The 24,071-nt window shown below is 37.5% G+C and overlaps 2 protein-coding genes and 2 long non-coding RNA genes across 9 annotated transcripts in view; 2 read left to right on the top strand and 2 right to left on the bottom strand.

Annotated features, from left to right (window-relative positions):
- LOC146965363 (interleukin-1 receptor type 1-like) overlaps nt 1–8,003 on the bottom strand; it is a 26,468-nt gene extending 18,465 nt beyond the window's left edge. For 2 of the 6 annotated variants that reach the window (XM_085764611.1, XM_085764607.1), the window contains exons 1-2: nt 7,654–7,994; nt 7,493–7,570 (exon numbers count right to left, since the gene is read on the bottom strand). In XM_085764611.1, the coding sequence (XP_085620737.1) occupies nt 7,493–7,568 (76 nt within the window). In that variant the 5' untranslated portion in view covers nt 7,569–7,570; nt 7,654–7,994. Of the gene's footprint in view, nt 1–5,641; nt 5,705–6,133; nt 6,306–6,505; nt 6,699–6,805; nt 7,050–7,492; nt 7,571–7,653 lie in introns of all 6 variants that reach the window. The other 4 variants (XM_085764614.1, XM_085764615.1, XM_085764613.1 and 1 more) reach the window with 4 other exon arrangements.
- The window catches only part of LOC146965362 (uncharacterized), a 14,205-nt gene extending 1,907 nt beyond the window's left edge, over nt 1–12,298 (top strand). Inside the window, exons 2-3 of the long non-coding RNA XR_015034584.1 lie at nt 9,789–9,913; nt 12,189–12,298. This is a non-coding gene — a long non-coding RNA (uncharacterized LOC146965362). The remainder of the gene's footprint in view (nt 1–9,788; nt 9,914–12,188) is intronic.
- LOC146965361 (interleukin-1 receptor type 2-like) lies at nt 11,732–16,519 on the bottom strand. Its single transcript, XM_085764616.1, has 11 exons — nt 16,435–16,519; nt 15,017–15,272; nt 14,679–14,859; nt 13,846–14,023; nt 13,258–13,365; nt 13,085–13,138; nt 12,823–12,952; nt 12,397–12,542; nt 12,083–12,278; nt 11,953–12,045; nt 11,732–11,897 (listed from the first exon to the last, which is right to left on the bottom strand). The coding sequence occupies exons 1-9, from the start codon at nt 16,508–16,510 to the stop codon at nt 12,133–12,135; spliced, it is 1,275 nt and encodes a 424-aa protein (XP_085620742.1). The 5' UTR covers nt 16,511–16,519; the 3' UTR covers nt 11,732–11,897; nt 11,953–12,045; nt 12,083–12,132.
- LOC146965360 (uncharacterized) lies at nt 12,838–24,071 on the top strand. Its single transcript, XR_015034585.1, has 2 exons — nt 12,838–12,968; nt 23,311–24,071. It is a non-coding gene; the product is annotated as an uncharacterized LOC146965360 (long non-coding RNA).

Below are 24,071 nucleotides of genomic sequence, written 5' to 3'. Positions count from 1 at the left end.
GCAGAAGTAAGCGATCCGGTCGTTTTGGCTAATGCTGCGTTCCAGGCCGGCTTTTGAAACCGTAAGTTACGGCTTCAAGTCACAACTTACGACTTTGTAGCGTTCCAGGCAACCCACTCGTGTTTTTCCGACCTGTTTTACCTGTGAAAGTCACTGTGAAAGTCACTGAAAGAGACAGAGGAGTAGTAAGAAAGACAGAGGAGTAGTAAGAAAGAAGGAAAGATATTGGGGTGGATAAATGAAAGAGAGAGATATACAGAGAGCAGTAGAAAGAAAAAAAGAAATGGAGTAGAAACATAGAAAGAGAAAAGGAGTAGAAAGAAAAACAAAAGAAAACAAAGAAGAAAAAAAGAAATGGGGTGAAAGAAAGAAAAAAGAAAGAGAAAAGAGAGAGGGGAATGATAGAAGAAAGAGGTAGATGATGGAGATGGAGGGAAAGATAGAAAGAATATTAAACTACAAATGAAGGATAAAAGAAAGAAAGAAAAAGAGAAATAAAGAGACAAAGGGATTATAGATAGATAAAAGATAGATAATAGATAGATAGATAGATAATAGATAGATTAGATAGAAAAGAATGTTAAAAGCTGCGTCTAGTCCTAGCTCCACCTGAAATGACTACTATTAATAGAGTTAGGAAAGACTAAACGTCTGAACTTAAATTCAAGAGAAAAATAAAAATGTTGGAGATGTTTACATCAAAAGTATAAAATAATTGAAGTTGATGAATTTGCTGAAAAACCTGTGGTGGTGGTGTGTGTGTGTGCTGACGGCTCTCTGCTGCGTGTACATGTGAGAAAGCCCAGAACACCTCTCTCCCTAATAACTGAATGATTGGCAGCCTTGCCCCTCAGAGTTTACCATGGCGACTAACTAAGCTGCTTACATTTTTACGTGGTGAAAGTGTTGTTTGTGTCTTGTGTATGTGTGCATGTGTACTGTGTGTGAGTTGTCTGTGGGTGTCTGTCTGTGTGATGTGATCCTGGTTTGTTGTGCGTGGACATATCCACTGTCGTCTGGTTTATCAGTTCTGTGTGGGGCTGAGTTTAAAAACATCTTAACGAGCGCCAGCTCAGCTGCACGTTCTATTTATAGACTTTGGATAACGACTGGCCCACTACAGCTGGACCAACTGCACTACAGACAAGCAGAGCAGAAGATTTATGTGCTCTGAGCACTTTCCGAAAACAGCCCCAGAAAAAGAGAACCGACCTCTTATCAGAATGTGGCCATGACTCCTTCTGGGGCAAGGAGACCTTCCTGAGCACATTGATGATCATTAAATGTTTGTAGGGCCAAAAACTTTCTCAGGGTCGCAAGGTAGAAAAGGCATTTCTGCTTTTCTAAAAAAACAACTCCTACTTTTTATATTGAATGATGAGCCACTGGAGGCGGGTCTACTGCAACAAATTACTCATCTGAGACATTTCTGTAAATAGTCTGTCCTTTCTGTTTTGGAGCACATTAAATGAGACACGATACCACAAGTGTGGCTACAAACCCGTTGAGGAACTCAATTGTCCTAGAGTTTAAATTTTGGCCGTGCTGGCAATTTACCAGAAAAAATCCTGAATGTTTTTCGATCCCATCACAACTCTAACGATGAATCACTCACTCTGACCCAACCCATACACACTCATTGACAATGGAAAATTTGTCAGAAATCCTCTGTCTTTTAAAGATTTATCTCAAAAAAACGTACAAGCTATGAAAAAGTATACATACAGGATGAATACATTAAATTTTGTCTACAGCTCAGATTTGAATGAAGTCTCTAGCTAAATAATTGGACGTTTAAAAAAGGCTGAAAGAATAATAAGAAATTTGAAGAGTTTCAAGCTGTTCCAATGCAATCTCTATGGGAAAAAAAATCAAAATAGTTGAATATTGCAAAAAGTATGAATAGTTGCAAAGAGACAAGACATAGCACACCTGTTCCAAAGGCTGAACATTGATAATAGAATTGTTTAAATAGCACAAAAGTATGAGGGACCTCGTTAAATGTCGAAGAAGAGGCAGAAAATGCCGAAAACCAAAATAACAAAGTGTGAATCTGAAGCATTCACCTAATAAATAAACAAATGACATGTTCCTAAAATGTGTATAGTCACACACAGCAGATCTGTCTGCACAGGAATGCTCTCAAGTAGACCTTTTTCTTGTTTCGAAACCAACATTTTAATTAATTGTGGCACAAATGCGCCATTATGCCACCGTCCAGATATGTTTTTGTTTTTTTCATATTTCGGTCATTTACACAGTCAGAAATGCGTCCAACTACTTAATTGGGAGACTCTCCTCTTCAAATACGCACGGCCGCACCGCCCTTGACGACCTGTCAATCAAAACAACAACTGTGAAGCCTTCGAAACAGCAGAGGTCGTTTCAAGGGAAAAAAGAGAGAGAGATAAGAAGCAGTGAGGATGACGAACGGTCTCATAGGCTAAAGTTCTGACTAATTGATGAGGAAGATTATGAAAAAAGAATAAGTAGAGATTTCAGCCTCGCCAGACAGCATGGCCAGTGGCCACAGCTCCAGATCACTCCAGCTCTGTAATTCAGACCTGCTGAGCTCCAAACTAATTTTTTTTTTTTTCTGTTTTTTTTTCTTTTTTTACCTCTCAAAAGTAACCACAGTGACAACACATATAGGGTACAATTATATAGGTTAGGTTATTAATGTAAATTTTGTGTGTTTTTTTTCTATTTAGGTTGATATTTGAGAACAATTTTCTATACATTTCGGCACACCATCTCATAAGTTGAAATTAATGTGAATCAATATTTACTTCTGTTATCCCACAATTGATACATTTGGGTGGGAAAGACAGTTAAGGCCCATAACATTTTATGCTCAAAAAGCAATTTCACAATTTTTTTCTACACTTATCGCCTATATCATACAGATATTCCACTGCTTTTGGTGAAGCCCAGACTTTCGTATCACCCATTATCAAGCACCACAACATTGTTCTCATGATTGTGAAAACTCCATTTTTTCAATGTCTTCAACCCAAATTACTCATGCAATTATTACTGATTGTTGCAAGTTGTGTAAAATAAAAACTCAGGTCAGAGGGGACAATAGAATACACTGCTTTGTATCGTTATGATCATTATGATCCTTGTTGGGGGGGCCCAGAAGTAATCTCGCCTAGGCACCAAAAGCTAGAGCCGGCCTGACTGGACAGACCCGTTTTTCCGGCCAAAACAACTCAATAGAGTGATTGCTGTCGGAAGATCGAACTTTTAAGACTTATATAAAGCAGAAGAAGTGATATATTTGTGTTAATAATATAATCTTAACCTGCTCACAAGCAGGCCCCCCTAGTGGATTGGACCGCCGCGTCCCAAATAAATAACACAAAAACGGCGTCCTTATTATAACGAAAAGTAGCATGCTGTAATTAAAACTCCACCACAGAACCTTTTAAGGACACTTTCGGCAACATGTAAGAAAAAAAATGATAAGTTTCTAGGTGCATACGGTTTTTCACAGTCCACTAAAATGTCTCAAAACAATATCAGACAAACGCAGCCCACAAGCGCGTCACGTCACAACGAAGGTGATTTTAAACATTATGTACCATCCTGTAGCACCACTTCTTCACACACCAGAAAAATCGTATACTGTCATATAAACAAAAGCAAGCACTAAAATGCAGTTTTTATTTAAACCCATTAAAGGTTACACAAGCCTGCTCACTCAACACAAACAAACCCGAAGGCATTTCCGCGTGCCGAAAAAAGACGACATTTGTGAATTCATAGACCCCCCACTAAAAACACTGAATATAATTACAAGCTTACCCCTTGTTAAGCTAAGATGTGCTCGAAAATAGATCCATTGATCGACTTTTATCCATCGTGACCAGTAAAACCACAGCGTGTTAGTAACTCCTCCCAGTTTCAATTATACTCTCGCATTCCTCCGTCGACTGCGCACAACCCTTGCGCATCTCATCGCAGTCGCCTGTCAACAAAGTCACGGGGGTGAAAACTTTTTGGTCCATATCAAGAGACTCTAAGGTTAAAACCTGATATATAATGATCCCTGATTGGCAAAGCTTAAGCTCACCCATCTGATCCTGTGGTATCCTCTCCCCTAATGTCAACAAGTAAGCAATACAAAGTCTCTCCCACAAAAAGTGAGTTTTTACCGCACAAGTTTAATTAAAATAATAATAAAAGACAAAGAACATTTCAAATGTCCTTGTTAATTTAAGCCATACTGAATGGTTGTTGGGATGCTTACTTTCTGGAGTTATAAAGGAAAATACAATAATAATACAGCAAAAATAGTAAATCATTATTGGATGGGTTTTTGGACACTAAATATTCATCCCCCATAAATTAAATTTTCAAATGGTCATTTACTTATGTAACTGGTGTTCCTAAAACCATCCATAATGTGATTGGCCCAATAGGTTTATCTGTGGAAAAAAAAAATCTCACTAGAAATCTTGCATGTGCATTTTAGCCAAATTGACAATTTTGGACAGTTTTTTGCACACTGACCAACGCAAGGAACAACTGTTTGAAAGAACTTATAGTGCCTCAGTATTGTTTTACATATCAACCCTAAAATTTGGTACACATTGACAAGGATGTGGTGAACCATATATGAACAATTCAACCTATTTATAATTAGGATTTTGATATATCACCTTTCCCACCAAAAATTTCAAACATCGTTTTTTTTTTTCCAAAAAAATAAGTTATTTTCAAAGCCCATTTTTTTATGAATACTCAATCAATATTTTATACATATAAATGTCAAGGGACCAAAGGTGTTCAATTCATTAAGCCAAAAACCAAAGTTGTGGGATTAGTACTTCTGTGTATAAAGCTTTAATTGCAGTGATACAAAAACAGAGGGCGAAATTGCCAAAAATGGCCCTCTGCATGAAGGGGTTATATGTTAAATCTTCCGACAGCAATCACTTACTAAGTGTGTTTGGACCAAAACACGGGTCTGTCACTCACTCTGCTCCATGCTCTGAGCCCAGGAAGAAAACATTTATCGTATCCTACACTTTTTATCCAAGTAGAGAGAAACGCAATGCAGGCTGTGTGTGCAAGCCAAGGGACGCCGATGAAAGTGTTGACGTAGTACGTGACTGTAATGTGTTTCAAGCAACTCCTTAACTTCGTTTTTTTCCGACCTGTTAAGTCGTACCAGTTCGATCTGGTACAAGATTCACCGGTCAGAATTACAAGAAGTAAACGCGTGCCGTTATAGTGACTTTCACAGGTAATACAGGTCGAAAAACATAGTGGTTGCATGAACGCTACAAAGTCGTAAGGTGTGACTTGAAGCTGTAATTTACGATTTCAAAAGCCTGCTTGGAACGCAGCATTAGCGAAAACGACCGGATCGCTTACTTCTGCTTTAACACAAAAATATTGCTTACTTCTGCTTTAACAATGTAATTGTGTGAATGAATGCTTCAGGTTCAGGTGTCTGTGGTTCGTAATTTTCTGTAAACTTATCACAGCATTAATTACTTTAGTTGGATGTTACCATAATAAAACAGATTATACTACATGATCCTGTTAACTGAACAAATCCTGAGCCATCAATACACATTTAAACTGTAAAATACTGATAATGTTTCTCAGCATGTTACAAAGTATTTACCCAGCTTTCCCTTGATAATTTCATCGGCTGGTTCAATCACTTGTGGACTCAAAGAGTACTCCTCTGAAAGACAGATGAGATTAAATACTGTAACAGTGGTGTAGATTTCACAATCATGGAAATATTCATAGCACAAACAGATTGACACCAAAGATCTAGAAGAAATTGGATTGCCATGGTAATCTCTGTTAGCGGTGTTGCAGTGTGTAATTTGTCCACTAGTCCCTACTGTATGTGGTTTTTTCATGATTTTTGTAGATATAAATTAACAGTAGTGGCCATGTTTATCAAATAAAAACTCAGCAATACTGTATTTCAATAAACAATCATAACCAGCTCTTATGTCTTATATTCAGTAATCATCACTAACATGGCATCTTTAGTTACTTTCTCTCTTGCAACTCCTCCTACTGTTGCTCATGAATCATTTTATGGGATAATTTTAATTTCCACTAATTCACCTAGCTAAAAAAATAGTACTCCGCTACTGACCTGTGACCTCTGCATTAATTGTCTCTGACACCGATCCCGTGATGCCACCGAGGGTGAAGGTCAGAGTGCAGGTGTGGGTGCCATTGTGTTTCGCTGCCACCGGGCCAATTGATATTTTGGTCTTATCCCTGTGGGTATACCCGTCTTCCCCTTCCACTATGGGCTCACAACCCTGGATGAAGAAAAGAAACACAAAGGTTTTATCACGATATTTAAAAAAGAGTCACTTGTATCCATGTGTGACTTTCTCCTAGTAAAATATGTTTCCAAACTGGTGCATATTAAAATAATGTTGAATTGTTTATATAAATATGACGGTAACAACATGTGAGGTAGACTTTTATATCAGAGCTCAACTTTCCCATAACTCACTCTGTACCACTTGAGGGAGGAACTGATGTTGTAGCTGTCCAGTTTATCGATGTAATCCATCAGAGGGCAGTACAGGGTGTCCCAGACTCCATATATAAGGTGTTGAACAGCTTTCCTTGGCCTTTCACACTCTCCAGCAACTGGCAGCTCCACCACCAGCTCGGTGGCCTGCGTGTAGCACCGAGAAGGAGTCCTGTTGGAAAATCAATGAGAATTTCTTTCTTTCTTTCTTTGCTTGTCAGATTATGATATAACATCCCCAACAACCTTTGAAATCTTATTTAGTCGGTGCTGTTGTACCTCAGTATGCACACATATTCTCCACTGTCCTCCAGCGTCGCGTTGAGGAACCACAGAGTCTCTCCATTTACGAGGATTCGACCAGGCTGGTTGCTCATTTGTTGGCCCGTCCTTGAGTTAAACCACGTGATGTTGTATGGGACACTTGTGAAGCTGAAGACGTCTAAGGTGCTATTCAGCATAGCCATGTCCCCAGGAACAGAGAAGACCGTCTCAAACTGGATCCTGTAGTTGGTACAGTTCTCTGCAACACACACACATCAGTCAGTAATAGATTTGTCATTTGTTCAGTATTTCAGTAGTTAGAGCTCAGAGCAAACTTGTCAACATCAAATTTGGGATGTTTACAGCAAGAAATAATTGTTTGCAGACATGGCTGCACAAATTTAATGGTAGATTCACAATTTAAAAAAAACTTTTTTCATTAGAAATTCAAGGTTAGGGAAAAAAAGAAACAGTATCAGACTGTTCTTTTCTTTTTTTTTTTTTTTTTACAAAATCCTTTTTGGCTTTTTATTAATGGCACAGTTACCAGTTACATTTGTGCACCAGTTACAGCAATGGGCACAAAGTGATAAAATAAAATAAAAAATACGATAAAAAAACATGCAAAATAATACTTAAAAATATGATATATTCAGTGTTATGTGTTCTGTCTGTGTAGTTCTGAGAAAATGCTTAGCTCACCTTGTTTGAATCCTCTACAGAGCTCATGTAACCCGATGAAAATCAGAAGACTTCTCACTTTTAAAGTTCGTCCCATTTCTGAAAAACACTCAATTAAATAAATAAACATAAACTACAGTCTCGACTGAAAATGCTGCAGGAGAAACAGAAGCTGAGCTTACTGGAACACTTCTGTCCAAAAGGCCACCGGCTTTGAAACACAGCAGTAATCAAAACATTTTTCTTCCCTTTTTAAGCCAGAATTCACCCTACCTTATATTTCTAAAATGCCTTTTCCCCACCTCCCTGTCCTCCCACGACCTCTTTGCCTGTGGTTTCTGGACAAATACCTCCTCAAATACCAGAGTGTTTGTCATGTATATCCGAGGCAAAGAGCTGCGTAATGCTTTGGACCAGAAAAAACAGCCCAACGTGAGAATCTCTCCCTTCCAAGGGGAAAAAATCAGTTCCTACTCAGTTTTTCCTGTAAATTTTGTGAATAAACACAGTAGCCCTTGGCAGGGATTTTGCTAACTCTAACTTGTATACCTGCTACTGTACAGTAACTATGCTAGTTGGAGATGGTCAAGGTTTTGCCATCTTACAACATATCAAATGTTAAAGGTCCCATAGTTCACACTTTGCTGGTATTTTATTTCATGTTTAATAATAATTTGATTGAGTTAGAGTTCACTCTCTTTTTTGTAGTTTTGCATCTGTTGGATTTCCCCCTGGAGCTCTGGTAACAACATGTTTTCTGAGTGTCCAAATCGATATGTAGCAGATTTCAGGCAAACATTTGGAGAAATCTAATCCTAACGGCTCGGACACTGGGTGAGTGTTGTGACATCACAAAGTTAGAAAGTCCTGATGGCTTGTTTCAAGACAAAATAGGATGTGTGTGTTTTGCCCGTGGGTTTCCTGCCCACTGTGATACTTATAACAGCTACACCTGCTTTATAATGAAACAATACATCTCACTCTCTCTCTAGTGTGGGAACTTGAAAGCTTATACTGTGTGCTTTCAAGTGTTCAAACTACACAGTAATTCAACTTTTAATAGCCTAGATAATTATGAATATATGAACTAACTTTCAGATATCGCTCCTATGTGCTGTTGGACTGGTTCTCTTTACCTCTTGTCAAGGTTGTAAGTTACTCTTGGTCTCTAGCCAGATTACACTTCCTTTTTTTATAGGTTAATTTCGGTTGGTAAAACCAATCACAACAAAGCTAATGTTTTAACCTTAAACATAGGGGTTAAAACACCAAAACCAGACAAATACAAAACTGGATAAAACTGGAAAAGGAGCCTTGTCTGAAACTGCAGCAGAACCCCAACCTGTGTTTTGTCCAAGCAGGTGGTGGTGGTGGTATTATTATGGTGTTGGGAATGTTTTCTTGGCACCGTTTGGACCCCCTAACACCAGTCTGCCAGGGTTTGAATGCCTCACAATAATTTTCCTGATTATGTTGTTGACTTTTATGGTCACAATTATTAAACATCTGGTAATGGTTCTTCCAAGAGCATCAGACCAAAATAATCCATCTTGGTTGCCATGGCAATTCTAAACTCGGACGTGTCCTCCTCTGCTTTGACTTCCTCTTCTGTTGGGACTTCAACACATGTTGCAGTTTCCTTCTCAGGGGTCTTTTGAAAGTCAGCTCATGTCCTAATCTGTTGCACAATAATGGGGAGGAGAGAACTTTGGATCCTCTTGTTTACACGAGAGAACATTCGATCCTCACACGTACACAGCAAATACAACTTGTTTTTTTGTTTTGTTTTTATGAAGTGATGAAGTAAACTCATGTAACTATACTATCATAACAACCGTACGATGCTCTGTCATGTTAATCTACTTTAACCCTAGTTAAAGCCAACCTGCACTGTGTTGCTGTTTCCCACATGGTTTATATTAGTGAGTCATTGGAGGCTGCATTTAAAACACTGTCATGGTGACAGAGACCTCTTGTGGCTGCGCAGAGAAACTACCTGCTTATGTTTATATTATTTACCCACCTATTAATGAATGAATGAATGAATGAATGAATGAATGAATGAATGAATGAATGAATGAATGAATTTATATTGATTAAATTAACTGATATGGCTTTGGACTTTTGTGTGTGTGAATAATGTGTACCTATGCTTAAAAACATTATGATTTATAATAACTATTATGGAGCTCCATTAACTATGCTCTGATTTTATATATTGCCAGTTTGTGGTAGTGCTGTTTGCCCTGTAGAGGGAGCTAGAAACAAATCTAAATGAGTCATTTAATTTGAGTGTTGTGTTTCTGTTTCTGTGCAGATTGACATGGTGACACTGGCTCAGATGTTTGATCAAGGCCTTCCTGTGTGGAGTGTAGATGTTCTCCCTGTGTCTGCATGGGATTCCTCTGGGTGACCATGTTTCCAAGTCCAAAGATGGATAAGGTAGAAACTCTAACTCTAACCTAACTTAGTACATGTTGTGTGCATGTGTCTGGTGTCTATATCTTGCCATACACTCAGGACACTGAGGTTTACCAATCCCACACAGGCCTTAATGATACTGATAGATAGATGTAGGGGAGACTGGGGACAGTTGCAACACTTTTTACATATTTCTCAGTTACTCAGAGACTATTTGGACTAGGCTCATCAAACTTTTATAGATTAAACATACATTTGTCAGCTAATTAGTCATACCATTTAAAGATGGTTACATATGACACATCAATCACAATATTCATTTGAATGGAAGAATCCAGACGTTGCAACTGACCCCAAACGTGGGGACAGTTGCAACACGGATCAGGGACGGTTGCAACATATTAAACATACATTACATTTCACTAATTAACTTTTGATTTTTCTCTCAATAAGCAAAGTATTCCTAAAATATACATTGTCTTACAATAATACTATAGTATTATTTAGTTATTTAGTAATATTTATCAGAGAACAGTTGGAGTTTTGTTTTGCGTAGGACATAGGCCTTGAGTCAATGTGCAGAGGTTAACAGTGGTAATAAACTCAATAGCTCAGTGTGAGACAAGAAGAATGGAACTATTTGTAATACAAGAAACTTTTATAAACATGTACTCTACTTTTGGATGATTTATTCACTGTATGACATCAAATAAATTTACTTTTCTCTAATTTTCAAAGGAAAATATATGTGGCTACGTTTGTCCCATAGAGTAAGATACAACTACAAACTGCATATTTCATTATAGTAGTTATCTGGAGAATTATTTTGAAATCGTAGTCTCTCGTGGTTTAATATAATTGGCTGTTCTGTTCATCATGAAGAAAAAAAATAGATATATTGTGCCTATTTTAAGATAAAAATGTTTCATTTTATACATTTGCATTTGCATAGTGCTTCCATATTCCACCCTGTCAGTCATGACAAAACATCATGTACTAGCTAGACACAATGACACTGACCCATGCTAACCATGTCATTTGATAGTCAACAAAACAGTGATTCAAACTAGGTAGGTTTGGATTAATTCATACAAAAGGTCAGGACAGTCTGACAAAAATATAGCTCATGAAAAAAGCTACTTTCATACCCTTAAAACAACTTTGTCTCAGTACAAGCAGGAGCAGAAGCTGAATATGTCTTTTCTATTATTGGTGGGTAGAGGGTCTAACTGTGAATGTGCAGTGTGAGTGTCATCACTCTAGCATGTTTCTGTTTGATTGGAGAAATAAGGCTTGTTGCAACCGTCCCTTGTTGCAACTGTCCCCAGTCTCCCCTATTTTCTATTGGCATTTGTAGAGTTCAAGAGTATGTTTGTGTGACCTTATTGCACTGTGTTGATGACACTATGCACAGTACACATTTACTGTAACTCTCTGTCCCTATTGTGTGAATACTGTAAACAGTTGATGTTTTTGATGTATTTTTTGTGCAATAACTACACAATATTATGCATTTTTCAAGTTTAGGATAGTCACCAAAACATTTAAACCATCACCTCCATCAAATGATTTTATTAAAACATTAATGTAACACTTGTTTTGTATGACCATAACATCAATCATGGTGCAAAAACATCAACAGATTGTTTTCTCAGACCGCTTTCAGTCACTTTAGTCAGATTAGTCATGTAAATGTGCAGACAAGCTGGTAAGCAAATCTGAACTGAACATTTCTGTACTTTGCAAAATGCTTCCCTGAGACAACGTATTATACAGTACAGACATATCACATAGTTTGCAGAAAAGAGTTGCATTGGGTTTCTTAAACGTTACAGGTGTGCCTGTTAATAAAGTTGCCAGTGTATTTTTGAAGGAGTGTTAGAACAAAGTAAACAATTGAAATTAGTTGACTTCACATAAAGTTGTATACATGTATATTCAGATGCTGCCATGGTGGAAGCCTTTGACCATTTATGAAAACTCCAGTCGTTCTTTTGTGAAGCATCTAAGCCAGACATTTCCGCTACGCCCATACAATACAATACAATACAGGAGGATACATCCCACTGCATCACTCAAAAGTGGCAAAAACATCCCTGTGCAATTCTCTCACTTGGGAATGAGCAAGTGGAAAGACTGTGGGTAACAGCATGCTACTGCAGCTGACTGCAGCTGCTGGTTTAAGAATACTAAATCCCTGAAAAAAGTCTGTTTGTGGAGGGAACGTGTTACAAACGCAGCTAGAAGGTGCTGTTCTGTCGAGCCAGAATGTAATCCATTTTATTTTTCCTTTTAGGCTTGAAGAGGACATAGATGAAGATGGACACCACAGTCAGGAAGCAGCATATGGCCACCACAGCCACCACCAGCCATGTGAATGTTGTGTCTGCAAAGAGAAACACAAAGGTAAATTATTGTTTTTGTATTCAGTAGATCATCAACAAGGGCTATAATGAAAAATATCATCTATTTGGCATGTACCTCAATTAAAACACACAACTTACCCTCTAGCTGTAGCTGTGCGACAACTTCCTGTCTTCCTGCTCGGTTCTGAGTGACACACTTGAGCTCTGTGTTCACATCTTCCTCCGTCACTCCTACAACATTCAGCCTCAGCTCAATGTGGCAGTCTCTGGACACCTTGGTCACCCTGCAAAACATTGAGACAGACATCTGTTAACGTGGTGTTATCTGGGTGGGTAACATGGCAAAAAATTCTCATTATATAGCTCCTCTATTCTCAGTCCATCAGATAATCAAAATCTAAGACGGTACAATCCCAAGTGTTTCCTCAGCGACAGGAGGTGGAAATTGAATCACTTCTTCTAAGTCTGCAGAATTTATATTTGATTTGTAAAGTGGCTTGTGTTCCCTTTGTGCTCTATGAAGTTGTTTTTTTGTTTTTAAATCAAAAATGAATAGAGAATGACCTCCTTCCGCCTTGCAGGGCTCGCCCATCCAGGTACGATGACTCGACTGGTTGGCCGTTGACGAGCCATGTGACAACAGTGGCGTCTGCCATTTGACACTCAGTGAGCACCGCACAAAGCAGATCCACTCCTGAACCTAGATGAAGGTAAAAGTAAATTGACAAAGAGCTTTTGTTAATTATATAAATTCATTAATGCATTTTTTTGCTTGAAGGATGACATTTTATATATATATTACATAAAAAAGATTTTAATCACTCACCATGCGAAGTTTCAATAATGGATCCATTCAGGGGTGAAATAATAATAGGTGGAACTAAGACAAAAAGACAAACGTTTAATCAATAGATGAATAAAAAATAGAATAAAAACAATTTAGGAGCATCAGTGTTGTTGTTCCCACAGAGATATGAATCAATAAGAAAAAAAACTCACTTTGTACGTCGTTGTCGCTGCTGCTGCTCACGTGCTCTGGGTCAGGGGTCCCAGAGAGGTCAGGAACACTGGTGGTGTCGTAGTCTATGTAATAATATGGATCTGGATCTGGATATTGTGGTTCTTACACAGAAAGACACAGAAACTGTTCAAATAACTGCAACAGTGACTTGTTTCACATAACAACAATTCATCCCAACTTATAAGTCATTGTGTTGCATCTGTTCAGCCAGTAGAGGGCAGAGTGTGCTCAGAAATGTTGATGTGAGGAGGTAACTGAGGTATCCAATGTATAATCTATAATATTATTAATCATTAAAGTAATATATAAGATAATACATTTGTTTTCATACTGACTCAGTTTGTCGAGTTATGGCAATTTATCCACACTAGTTTAAATTAGATCACTAAAAGTCCACTGTTATGTTTTGTATGTTAAAGAATATTAAGCCTGTATGTATATATGATTAAATAATGGCAACCATTATTTATAGGAGTATTTTTGCAATAGAAAACTAAAACTCTGACTTCTCAAGAGTGTTGTACATCACAGAAATGATGAGTGTTGTGACTCTACACATCACCTACCGTCAACTTGGAGCAGGATGGTTCTGCTGACTCTGTACTGCTGGTTGTTGATGAGGACTGGGAGCTGACAGGTGTAGACACCTGCATGGGATCTCTTCACTTCAGGGATAATTAGCTTACCACTGTGTGGGCTGGAGGAACTCACTCTGCTCAGTTGAAAGGCAGAAGAGCTGGCGTTCTGTCAGGGAAACACATACTGCATCACTCACAGGGAAAAAGCAAGGCACTTACACTCTGTATGGGTTTTTAATTGGGGTTATCTGTCTGTTTCGAAGCATCCCTAGAGTGGGAAGATGTTTAAAGTGTTTAATGGGCCAATAATTAATACACTGTATGACTTTTGTAGATCTCTGGTGATGGGCATCATTAAATCCCACTGTGGGGAATACGTTTTAGTGACAGTTTTCAGCTTAAGTTACACAATTCCTTTTCAATGGCACAATTAAAATAAAGAAATGTAGTTCTCACACTTTAAAAAACAGTCTTAAACAAATTCTTTGATGGATTCATAATATTAATCTTCATCAAAACAAGTTGTCAAATTCACTAAAATTACACAGTTTTCCACAAAGTTATTAACTATTATTAACTATAAACAATAAATGATTCTCTAAAGTGAGTGTATCTACATATCTTGAAAGCGTGAATATCTTTTTGTTATAAATCAAGAAAATTCTCATTTGAAACAAATTATTTTGTAGTTGCAACAAATTGAGACAAATTTTAAGACAAATATGGCTTTTTGTAAAATAAAAAAGGTCTGGTCAGAAAATTAGTTTTTAAAGATTTCAGTCTGAGTGTTTGTTCTGTAGTAAAAGTCATTCTCCTCTCACCTTGTACCACTCTATCTCTCTGTTTGTCTTGTTGAACTTAGTAGAATTTAGGTGGGGACATCCGTACTTCAGGTCTTCTCCCACAAAGGCTTCGATTGGAAAGTACGTTTTATTTATGTCGGCAGAGTTGGACTCGTACACAAACAGCCTGATGCTCCCGGTTAAACAGAAGGTTTCATTTCTGGAGGAAAAAAAAAGTGAGAACAGAAATGTTAATTTGTGTTGAGCATGAAGTTGTGGCAAGTAATGATAACATTTGGATCTGCCTGAGCATGTGACGGTCCTTAAAGCAAAAATAGAAATACAAGTTTCAGAGAAAGCACAACCTTCTTAGATACCTGTAAGTGCAGTTGTATAACCCTGAGTCTGAGGCCTGAGCTGGGAGGAACCACAGCTGTCTGTCATGCTGCTGGACACGCCCATCGCCCTCGGTGGCCTCGCCCTCTGTCCCATTGTCCTTAGTGAAGATGTACCCTGCTGCTGGGGGGGCGATGTTGAGTGATCTGAGCCGATTCTTTAAATTTGGGAAGGAGAGGATCACAGGTTCACCCTCTGCTCTGAATATTGGTATCTCCTTAGACACATGTTGACAGCCTGCAGGGGAGAGACAGCACCCAGAACATTAGTTATAAACAGTTAGAGCAACATAAGTGTTAATGCGGTAACACTTTACTTGACGCCTATCTCTATAACGCATTATAACCATACTTATAATAAGTTATAATACTATATAACTATAGTTATAAACACTCAAATGATCATAATGCTTTATAACAATAATCATAACACACTATAAAGCATTTGTCATGACTAATAAGGTCAGGTGTTATAATACGTTATAATTGTTAGTAACTGGCTGACAATGCCCACATCGATAATGCATTATAAATATAGTTATAATGTGTTATAATTGACTTTTAAACGTGTATAACTATCATTATAAACACTCATAAATTATCATAAGGCTTTATAACAATAAGCATAATACATCATAGAGCATTTTATAATGGCTTATAATAAGGTCAAGTATTATAATGGAGTTATAATGCTCTATAATGTGTTATGCTTATTGTTATACATTTATGAGTGTTTATAATGATAGTTATACACGTTTATAAGCCAATTATAACACATTATAACTATATTTATAATGCATTATCAATGTGGGCATTGTCAGCCAGTTACTAACAATTATAACTTATTATAATTCCTGACTTTATAAGTCACAATAAAATGCTTTAGTGTGTTATGATTATCGTCATAAAGCATTATGGTAATTTGTTTGAATTTGTTTATAACTATAGTTATACAGTGCTATAACTGCATTACAACTCATTATAAGTATGGTTATAATGCGTTATAGAGATAGGCGTCAAGTGAAGTGTTACCGTTAAGGCTAATACATAGATCCAATATAGATCCAAACACAAAGTATTGTGGTACTAAAAAATAACAGTAGACTGTTTACTGTTGTGGTATTCTTCTTCAACTCCATCTCATCTGTTGTTCACCAGAACTTTTAGTTTACAATTTTGCATATTATGTATTATTACAATATATTATACCTCAAAGAGAGGCTTACTTTCTGTTGTCATCCATTAAAATAACAAACTTTAAAAACAGTTCTTAGTAGGCCATCACATGTGATTTTTTTATACAGTTTCAACAGACACTTAGCTGGTTATCAATTGTGCATGATACAGAGTACAATGATATCACAGTTTGTGTAGCTACATATCATATAGAGGATGCTCACCTTCCACGGGCGGAGGAGGTCTTCCATAAACCTGGTCAATGATGACCACAGTCAATATTAATGCCAGACGGACCATGATGACAGTCTGCAGGGGCACAAAAAAATCTGAAATAAAAGGTCCGCTCACAAAATGTGAAGAGATGTCTAACTAAACAGCCCAATGGAAATATTTTGGGTTTGATACGAGAGAAGAGTATGAATGAATTAACAGGAACCAGAGTTGGGATAACAAAGAGCCACTAATGGAGCACCAACTTAAATATTGACCAAGGGTGCTAAGTCCGGGACTGGGATTTTACTGATACCAATACCTCAAGTGGCTTTGAGATGGAGTGACGTTTAACATTTATTTATACTCTTGTAGATTGTAAACCTTTTGTCATCACAAGAGTTGTCATCTACCACTCCCATCCATCACGCCTCCACACTGAGCAGCCAGATTTAACCACAGGGGTTTACCAATGAGATGAGTCACACTTATATGGTTAAAGGGCACTCATATCAGAGGTCGGCGATATTTGATAATTATCAGGAATAGTACACTGAAATATCTGTTTTGGTTTCAGTAAGTTGCTTAATTGAAAGCTTACATTTATGGTTTCAGAAAACGTTAATGAATGAATAAGATTAATGAGAATAGTTGTCCGATTAGTTATGCTGTGTATATACTGTGCATATAATAACAAATAACACTGACATTTTACGTATCTTGATTTGAAATATTATATTCAATAAAGGTATTTGATCCATGTCAATTTATACTCCACATTATATTCTTTTCTATTCTTCCTCAGTTGCAGCTGGGTCTCTGTCAGGAACAGGAAGGTGAACTCTCGCGTTCGTGCAGAGAGTTTCTGCGGCCGAGTTAAATCATCATTTCCATTGAAACATGTTGATTTTCACTTCTGCTTCTGTTTCCTCACATCAGCTGACATCAGGCAATACTACACATCCCACTCTCTAGGTCACTTACTCATTCACACACACACAAACGTGCGCTCTAGTGATATTTTTTTTCCAGTGAGAAAACCTTTGTCCTACTATGTCATCAAAGGATGATCCCATTCATAAAATCTGTGGGAGTGTTGCTGCTCTAAGTGAATATCGTAAATGAATACACATGAGTCATGGTGGCATTAAATCTGGCATTATGCAGGATTAAATGGAAAATTTGGCCCATGGACAGCACCAATTAAAGTAACAACTCATACCAAGCGTGATTTCGATTCGTCAGATCTCACTATTTGCTGATTGCATATTACGCATATTATACTGTTTGCTATTTGTAGGAGTTTCTGTCGACTAAGAGAGGGACCAATAATCACCATCAGTAGTCATCGTCACTGCAGTGCGTCAGCTGCCTTTCAATCAACAATACATATTTAATTGAGTTTTTATGATGACAGTATAAAAAATGTTCCCACTGACATATATAAGTATCTTTGTAAATGTTTTTACCATTTTCTATGAAATAAATTCACTCAAAAAGTGGACGCAGATCATTTTGGATTGTTCGTTAAATACTTATACTAATACTGCAATTAATTCTGGTAGCTACTCAGCAGTAACATCTACACTAAACATCTGTTAACATGCTCACTAACCATTAGTATGTAAATAAGATATTGCAGCAGCAGACATCAATCAAAGCAAAATAGGGCACATATAATAAATATTAAGTACATTTTTTAAAATACAACAACAACTAAACAGCAACAAAAAAAACACTGTGTGTATAGTGTGTGTGCCTGAATAGTTGCTGTAAAATAATTGTAAATGATCTATGAACCATTAATATATCATAAATAACTGTTATATAATACTTTACTAATAAAAGCTGTAATTGATCAAGTATGAAAATACACATTTATAACTGTATCTATAAATTATATACTAATTAGTATCAATGTAGGAAAAAAGGCTTTTAACTGATTAACTAAATACATTAATTTAATAATGTTTAATGCCTTATAATGTGTAGTCATAAAGTTTCAACTATTTGAATAAATTTAAAGTTATTGTAAGTGAAATGAAAATAGTCTACATTCCAACAACAAAAAAAAATTAAAGGTAGAAAATCAAACAATATTAAAAAAAGACACATTATGATGTTAGAAAAAAAAAGTATTAAAGAGTATGTACGTATGTAAATGTAGAATATAAAAATGTACTAGTATTTTGTTCATATATTGTTATATACAGTACTTAAAAATAATTGACACAAGTGAACAGGCACACTGATTTTAAAAGTACTGTACATTCATGTTTAAGAAGACTCACGGTGTACAGGTTGTGGTGATGGTGATGGTGATGGTGATGGTGATGGTGGTGGTGATGGTGGCGTCCCCCGGCAGAGTGATGGTGAGGACAGACAGATGTGCTGAGCGTGTGCACTGGAGCATCTGGTCAGTTTGTCGTCCGCTCAGGGGGAACCTGCGCTCTCTTTTTCAAGGTTCCCACCCCCCTCAGATGGAAATTTCTCAGGTTTCCCAATGTACTGTATCTCACTCAGTGTCCTGTCCAGCTCACCACTCATGACTGCTCACCACACACATTCTCAAATACACATACACATACATTGTGGGAAAAAAAACAAAAAAACAAAAAGAAGCTCGAGGTATTTCCTGCAGATTTATTCTGATGAATAGGCAGAGTTTTAGTTTTTCTAGTGTTTACATCTGTTGTTGCCGTTCCTCTGACATCATCCGCCTGTTGCGTCACTGGTGGACATCAGTTTGTTTTAGCACAAGAACATGGACACATACTGTACACAACAGATATGTACAGATGAAATAGAGAGAGAAAAAAAACATCAATTCACCAGAACTTGTTCAGTCACGTCGTTAAAAAGCTTTTTCTATCCACTAACAGTATCTGCTCCTGCAGATGTTTGACATTTCTGTCACCACCACACTTTAATGGAGGTTGTAAAGAAGTGTGTCTGTGGTTCTCAACTCAGATAGTTGTAGAAAAATAGACATCGATAAAATCATTTTCGTACTTTCGTATACGTTTTAGATAGATAGATAGGATAGAATAGATAGAAAATACTTTATTATTATTTAGAGGTGGTAGGTTTAGGCCTGCTTTCTGTCTATATGATTAAACAGGTTAATACTCACCTGGAGTCATTTATATAATTTCTAAACAAATAATTATTATTGATTGTTATATTATATATTATATGTTATGTATGCATTAGTAGTGATCTGCATTTTTGGTATTTTGATGGGTTGTCATTTTCACAGACTAACACATTCACTTCCTGGCTATTGTGTTTTCTATTATTTTCTGTTTTTGTCATTGTGAATTATGAATTTCTGATCATCTGATGATCACCTATTAACCAGTTTCAATGCTGTTGAATGAGTCACTTGAACAGAGGGCAACCATTACAGTAGTACCTGTGTTGTGTTGTGTAGTGTTGTGTTGTGTAGTGTGTGTATCTATGTGTGTGTGTGAGGAGTAGCACAGCTCACGGGGGGGGGGTGTGGTGACAACCTCTGTATTGTTTCTACAGCTGCATGATTACTAATAATGAACCAGCAGGTCTATATTGAAATGTGCGACATTCCCTAATTTTCTTGTCGGGCGGTACGTGAGCGTTCCAGCGTTCATCAGAGCAGGTGCCATTTGATATTGCTGCAAGTAGAAACCAGGGGGAGGAGGGGGGGTTGGTGGCAGCAGAGGAGAAGCTTTATGTTGATGTAAGAGTAGATTTCTGTCACTAATTGTTGAAAAGCTTGAAGCTTGGACTGTGCTCAGGGCTGCATCCATGCATGTCCTGTTGGATGTCCAGTGGATACACACAGACAGGTACAGAGCGTAGTAGCCATTGAGTTTTTGTATTGCACAAGAAAAACTTGAACGTCATATGAAATTATAACATCATGACCAGTCACTTTAAGATAAGGTTTGGCAAAGGGATGACTGGAATTATCAGGCAAACTATTGTGAAGTGCACAGAGAGTAACTGGGCTTCATTTAATTATGCAACTAATTTTGAAATTTCCACTTTTTAGAAAAAAAAAAGACTGCGGTCTGAATTTGTCTACTTTACATAACAGGAACACAAAGGAAGGATCTTATCCAATAGCTGTCTCCGTTTTAAAAAAGGAAGCCAGCAAATTCTGAACTGTATTTGCAGTCAATAGGACGTGGACTGTCCTTGAGCAAGATCACTGATCCAGTGAACTGCTTAAAGATTTGTGTGAGCAGGGCTGTGATTTAAAAAAAACAAAAATAAACTCACTTAAATTCTTTCTTGAATACTTAATCACTGGCTCTGAAGCAGATTGTGCCTGAACAGGAAAACCTGGCACGGAGCCAGCCTCTCCTGAATAAACAAACGTTAGAAAACAGCTGTGTAACAGCGGCGTGACTCACTGCTCCGTCACTGCCCTGAACAGAAACTATGGCATTCACCTTCTGTGCATTCTTGTGCATTACTCAAACTGGGTGGCATATTGATCATGACTGGGCATTTTACAATAAAGACATACTACTACATGCAGGTGACACACGTATTTGTCAGTGATGCAAGCAGTGTAGTAGAAAATGGCAAGGTAAGTTGTCATGGAAACGATTCCATGGTAGCTGGGAGTTCGCCGGTTGAATCTTGTGCAATTGAGGCTGAGGAGAAACGTTTACTTTATTTAAATCTGTGTTCGGTCTGTTTGGATTCACGGTGATTGATTCCAAGCAGAGCGATACATGGCAGAGATTTGGTGAATGATGTCAGGTTGCAGCTGCACAATGTTATTCAATGAGCACTTTATTAGGAACACCATGCGAATACTGGGAAGGTTCTTCCATTGCTCTCAAAACAGCCTCAGTTTGGAGTCTGCATAGATGTTTGACGCCTTCTTTTGAGGTTTTACATGGATTGCATCCCATAATGTCTGCAGGTTTATCAGCAGCATATTAATTCTGCCAATGCCCTGCTATCCGACATCTAAAGATGACCTACTGAATTTAGTTCTGGTGACTGAGGAGGCCATTGTCAGTGGTTTCTCTTTTTCAGCTGAAATCCAGATTCATCACATTTTTTCACTAATTTAGTTGGTTGATATGAACTTTAAATGAAGCTCCTGGCCTGTAGCTGCATGATTTCTTTGTATAGCATTGCTGCAACATGATTGGCAGATTGGATACTTGCATAAATAAGTAGGTGTACTGATTTTTAAGAAGCCTGAGAGATGAATGTTTCTTTTGAGAATACAGAACAAATCATTAATAAATAAACAGCTGATTTTTTTCATTCTTCCTCCAAATTTCATCTCAGCAGAATCTGTTTATGTCTCTGGATCTGGACCTGGACCATCCTCAGTTGCAGTTTCATCATTAATTGGAATTGATTTTTTTATCGGTGTTGTGGCATATTTGGACACACATACACGCAGGCAAATACAGAATGAGTAAAGTCAGCAAACTAACAACAGAGCATTAAAACGCAGTAGCGCTGTGTTTCCAGGATCTTTGACACATGCAGGTTAAAAGGTTAGCGACACATAACATACTGTTCATTAAACTCACACTGGCCGTTGAGAAAACAGGAGATGTTGCATGGTTTGGGAATTCTCCAGATCGCCTCATTGTCTGATACCCGGGTGTTCAATAACACTGGACAGTCTAGATGACTAAACAGTTGCACAGGAGGAGGAGATAACCTTCCAGCCGTTTAACGTATTAGTAAAATTACATGATACGCCCAATATGACCCATTTTTATCAATCAACTGGACAGCAGGCCATTTGGTGCATCAAAATACCTGAAATTCCCCTGTGATGGAGCTCAAATACAGCAGAAAACATTAAGATACAATGTTTTAAATAGTGGCATCTATAAATTAAATATTCTGGGGAAGCACTAATTTAATCATTTTAAAATGAATAATCTTTACAGATGAGGATTGACGCCTGCTCTTACAGGAAATAAATGCCATTTATTTGTCACCAACGTATGACAAACTCCAGACTGCATGTAGTCAGAGCAGTTCTTAGCATCTAAGTAAATTAAACTGACCAAAAACCTTACTCAAACCATGATAACGGTAATGTTATCACCGTATAACCTAATGATTACCAGCAATGTGAATGCGCTGAGACTGACCCTGACTGGAACTAGAGATATAAGACATTTCCAGGAATGTGTTGTTGCTTTTTCAGTCATAGTTTGAAAACGATAAGTTTTGCAAAACCTGATCCAAAGACTGAAAATTATGTCTGCAGTAACATCGGATCAGATCTTATACCAACAAATATAAATGATTGGGGTAACACTTTATTTTAAGGGGTCCTTGTTCCTGTGTATCTACCTAATTAATTACAGTGTAATTACCTATGTAACCGTATGTAAATACATAGTGTATTTTGGTGTACTTACAGGTCCTTGTTACACTTGTAATAAGAAATGCTTGTGCAAAGAGAGAGGCCACTTTGGCATTTCTTATTACAAGTGTAACAAGGACCTGTAAGTACACCAAAATACACTATGTATTTACAATGTAAGTACATGTTATTACATACGGTTACATAGGTAATTACACTGTAATTAATTAGGTAGATACACAGGAACAAGGACCCCTTAAAATAAAGTGTTACCATGATGGGATTTTTAAGCAAAAGCTTGTTTCACATTTTCAGAAAAACCATGTTTCCCACCACAAACATGACCACTTACAACATTAACTATGGTTCAAGCTGAAGATGTCAAACCTCAAAGTTCACCTAAAGGTGAGTTCAGCCATTGCAGCATTTAACAGTGGAGACATCATATAGAGTTGTGTGCATCAACCTGAAGTAACTAGGAAAGCTGCTTCTAAAAATCTACATTCTCAGAAAATTACATTTTTCTTATGACTTCTCTTTTCGGCAGGACACAGACACCCACTCACACTGAGATCAGACATGAAGACACCACAGGATGGCCTCAAGAAGTCAAAAATTACAACACACCGATACTACTTTATCTGAAGCAGCTGTTCATGTCTCTTCAACATGTACAGGTAGATGTGTGTGTGTGTGTGTGTGTCCGTGCAGCCTATCAAAGACAAAGGACAAACTCAAAACTTTTAAAATTACTTTTTAAAGTTTATTCAAAGAAAAAAGCCTTCAGGAAAATACATGACTTCCTGTCATACACAGAGAGGACATAAGTTAGAGTAGCATGGCAGAAACAGCAGAGGAAAAACACGTCGCCTCACGTCCAAGCCTGCAGGGAACGTTACTGCGAAGTCTCCACGTTGAAGCAGCGCTATGTGAATACCTGAAATGAACAACATGTGTGTTCTTTATTGTTTTTGTAAGTAGGTGACTTAGTGGGGAAAGGGACATGACAAAAAAACAAAATGAAAATATCCAATAAAAACTGGGCTCAAAAAGCAAAAAAACAAAACAAAAAAACAAAGAGTTAAAGAACCAAGACGCATATGCGTTAAACATAAATACTGTGATGCACATTAGTGTAACAAAACATTGCCCCTGTAAACAGTTTCTCCACCTAAGGTGAGCGGAATAATATTAAACCACCGCAGTCGCATATTTACGTGTACGTAGACTTACAGAAACAACAGAAACTATAGTTAAGCCTCTCGACTAGCTCTAAAACTTAAGAATACACAATTCTTCAAGTGATTT

This window comes from Trachurus japonicus, chromosome 21 (assembly GCF_045865225.1).
Source record: "Trachurus japonicus isolate A0001 chromosome 21, Traja_1.0".
NCBI classification, from domain to species: domain Eukaryota; kingdom Metazoa; phylum Chordata; class Actinopteri; order Carangiformes; family Carangidae; genus Trachurus; species Trachurus japonicus.
The sequence above is the reverse complement of the archived record's forward strand: the minus strand, read 5'-3'. Positions and strand labels throughout refer to the sequence as shown.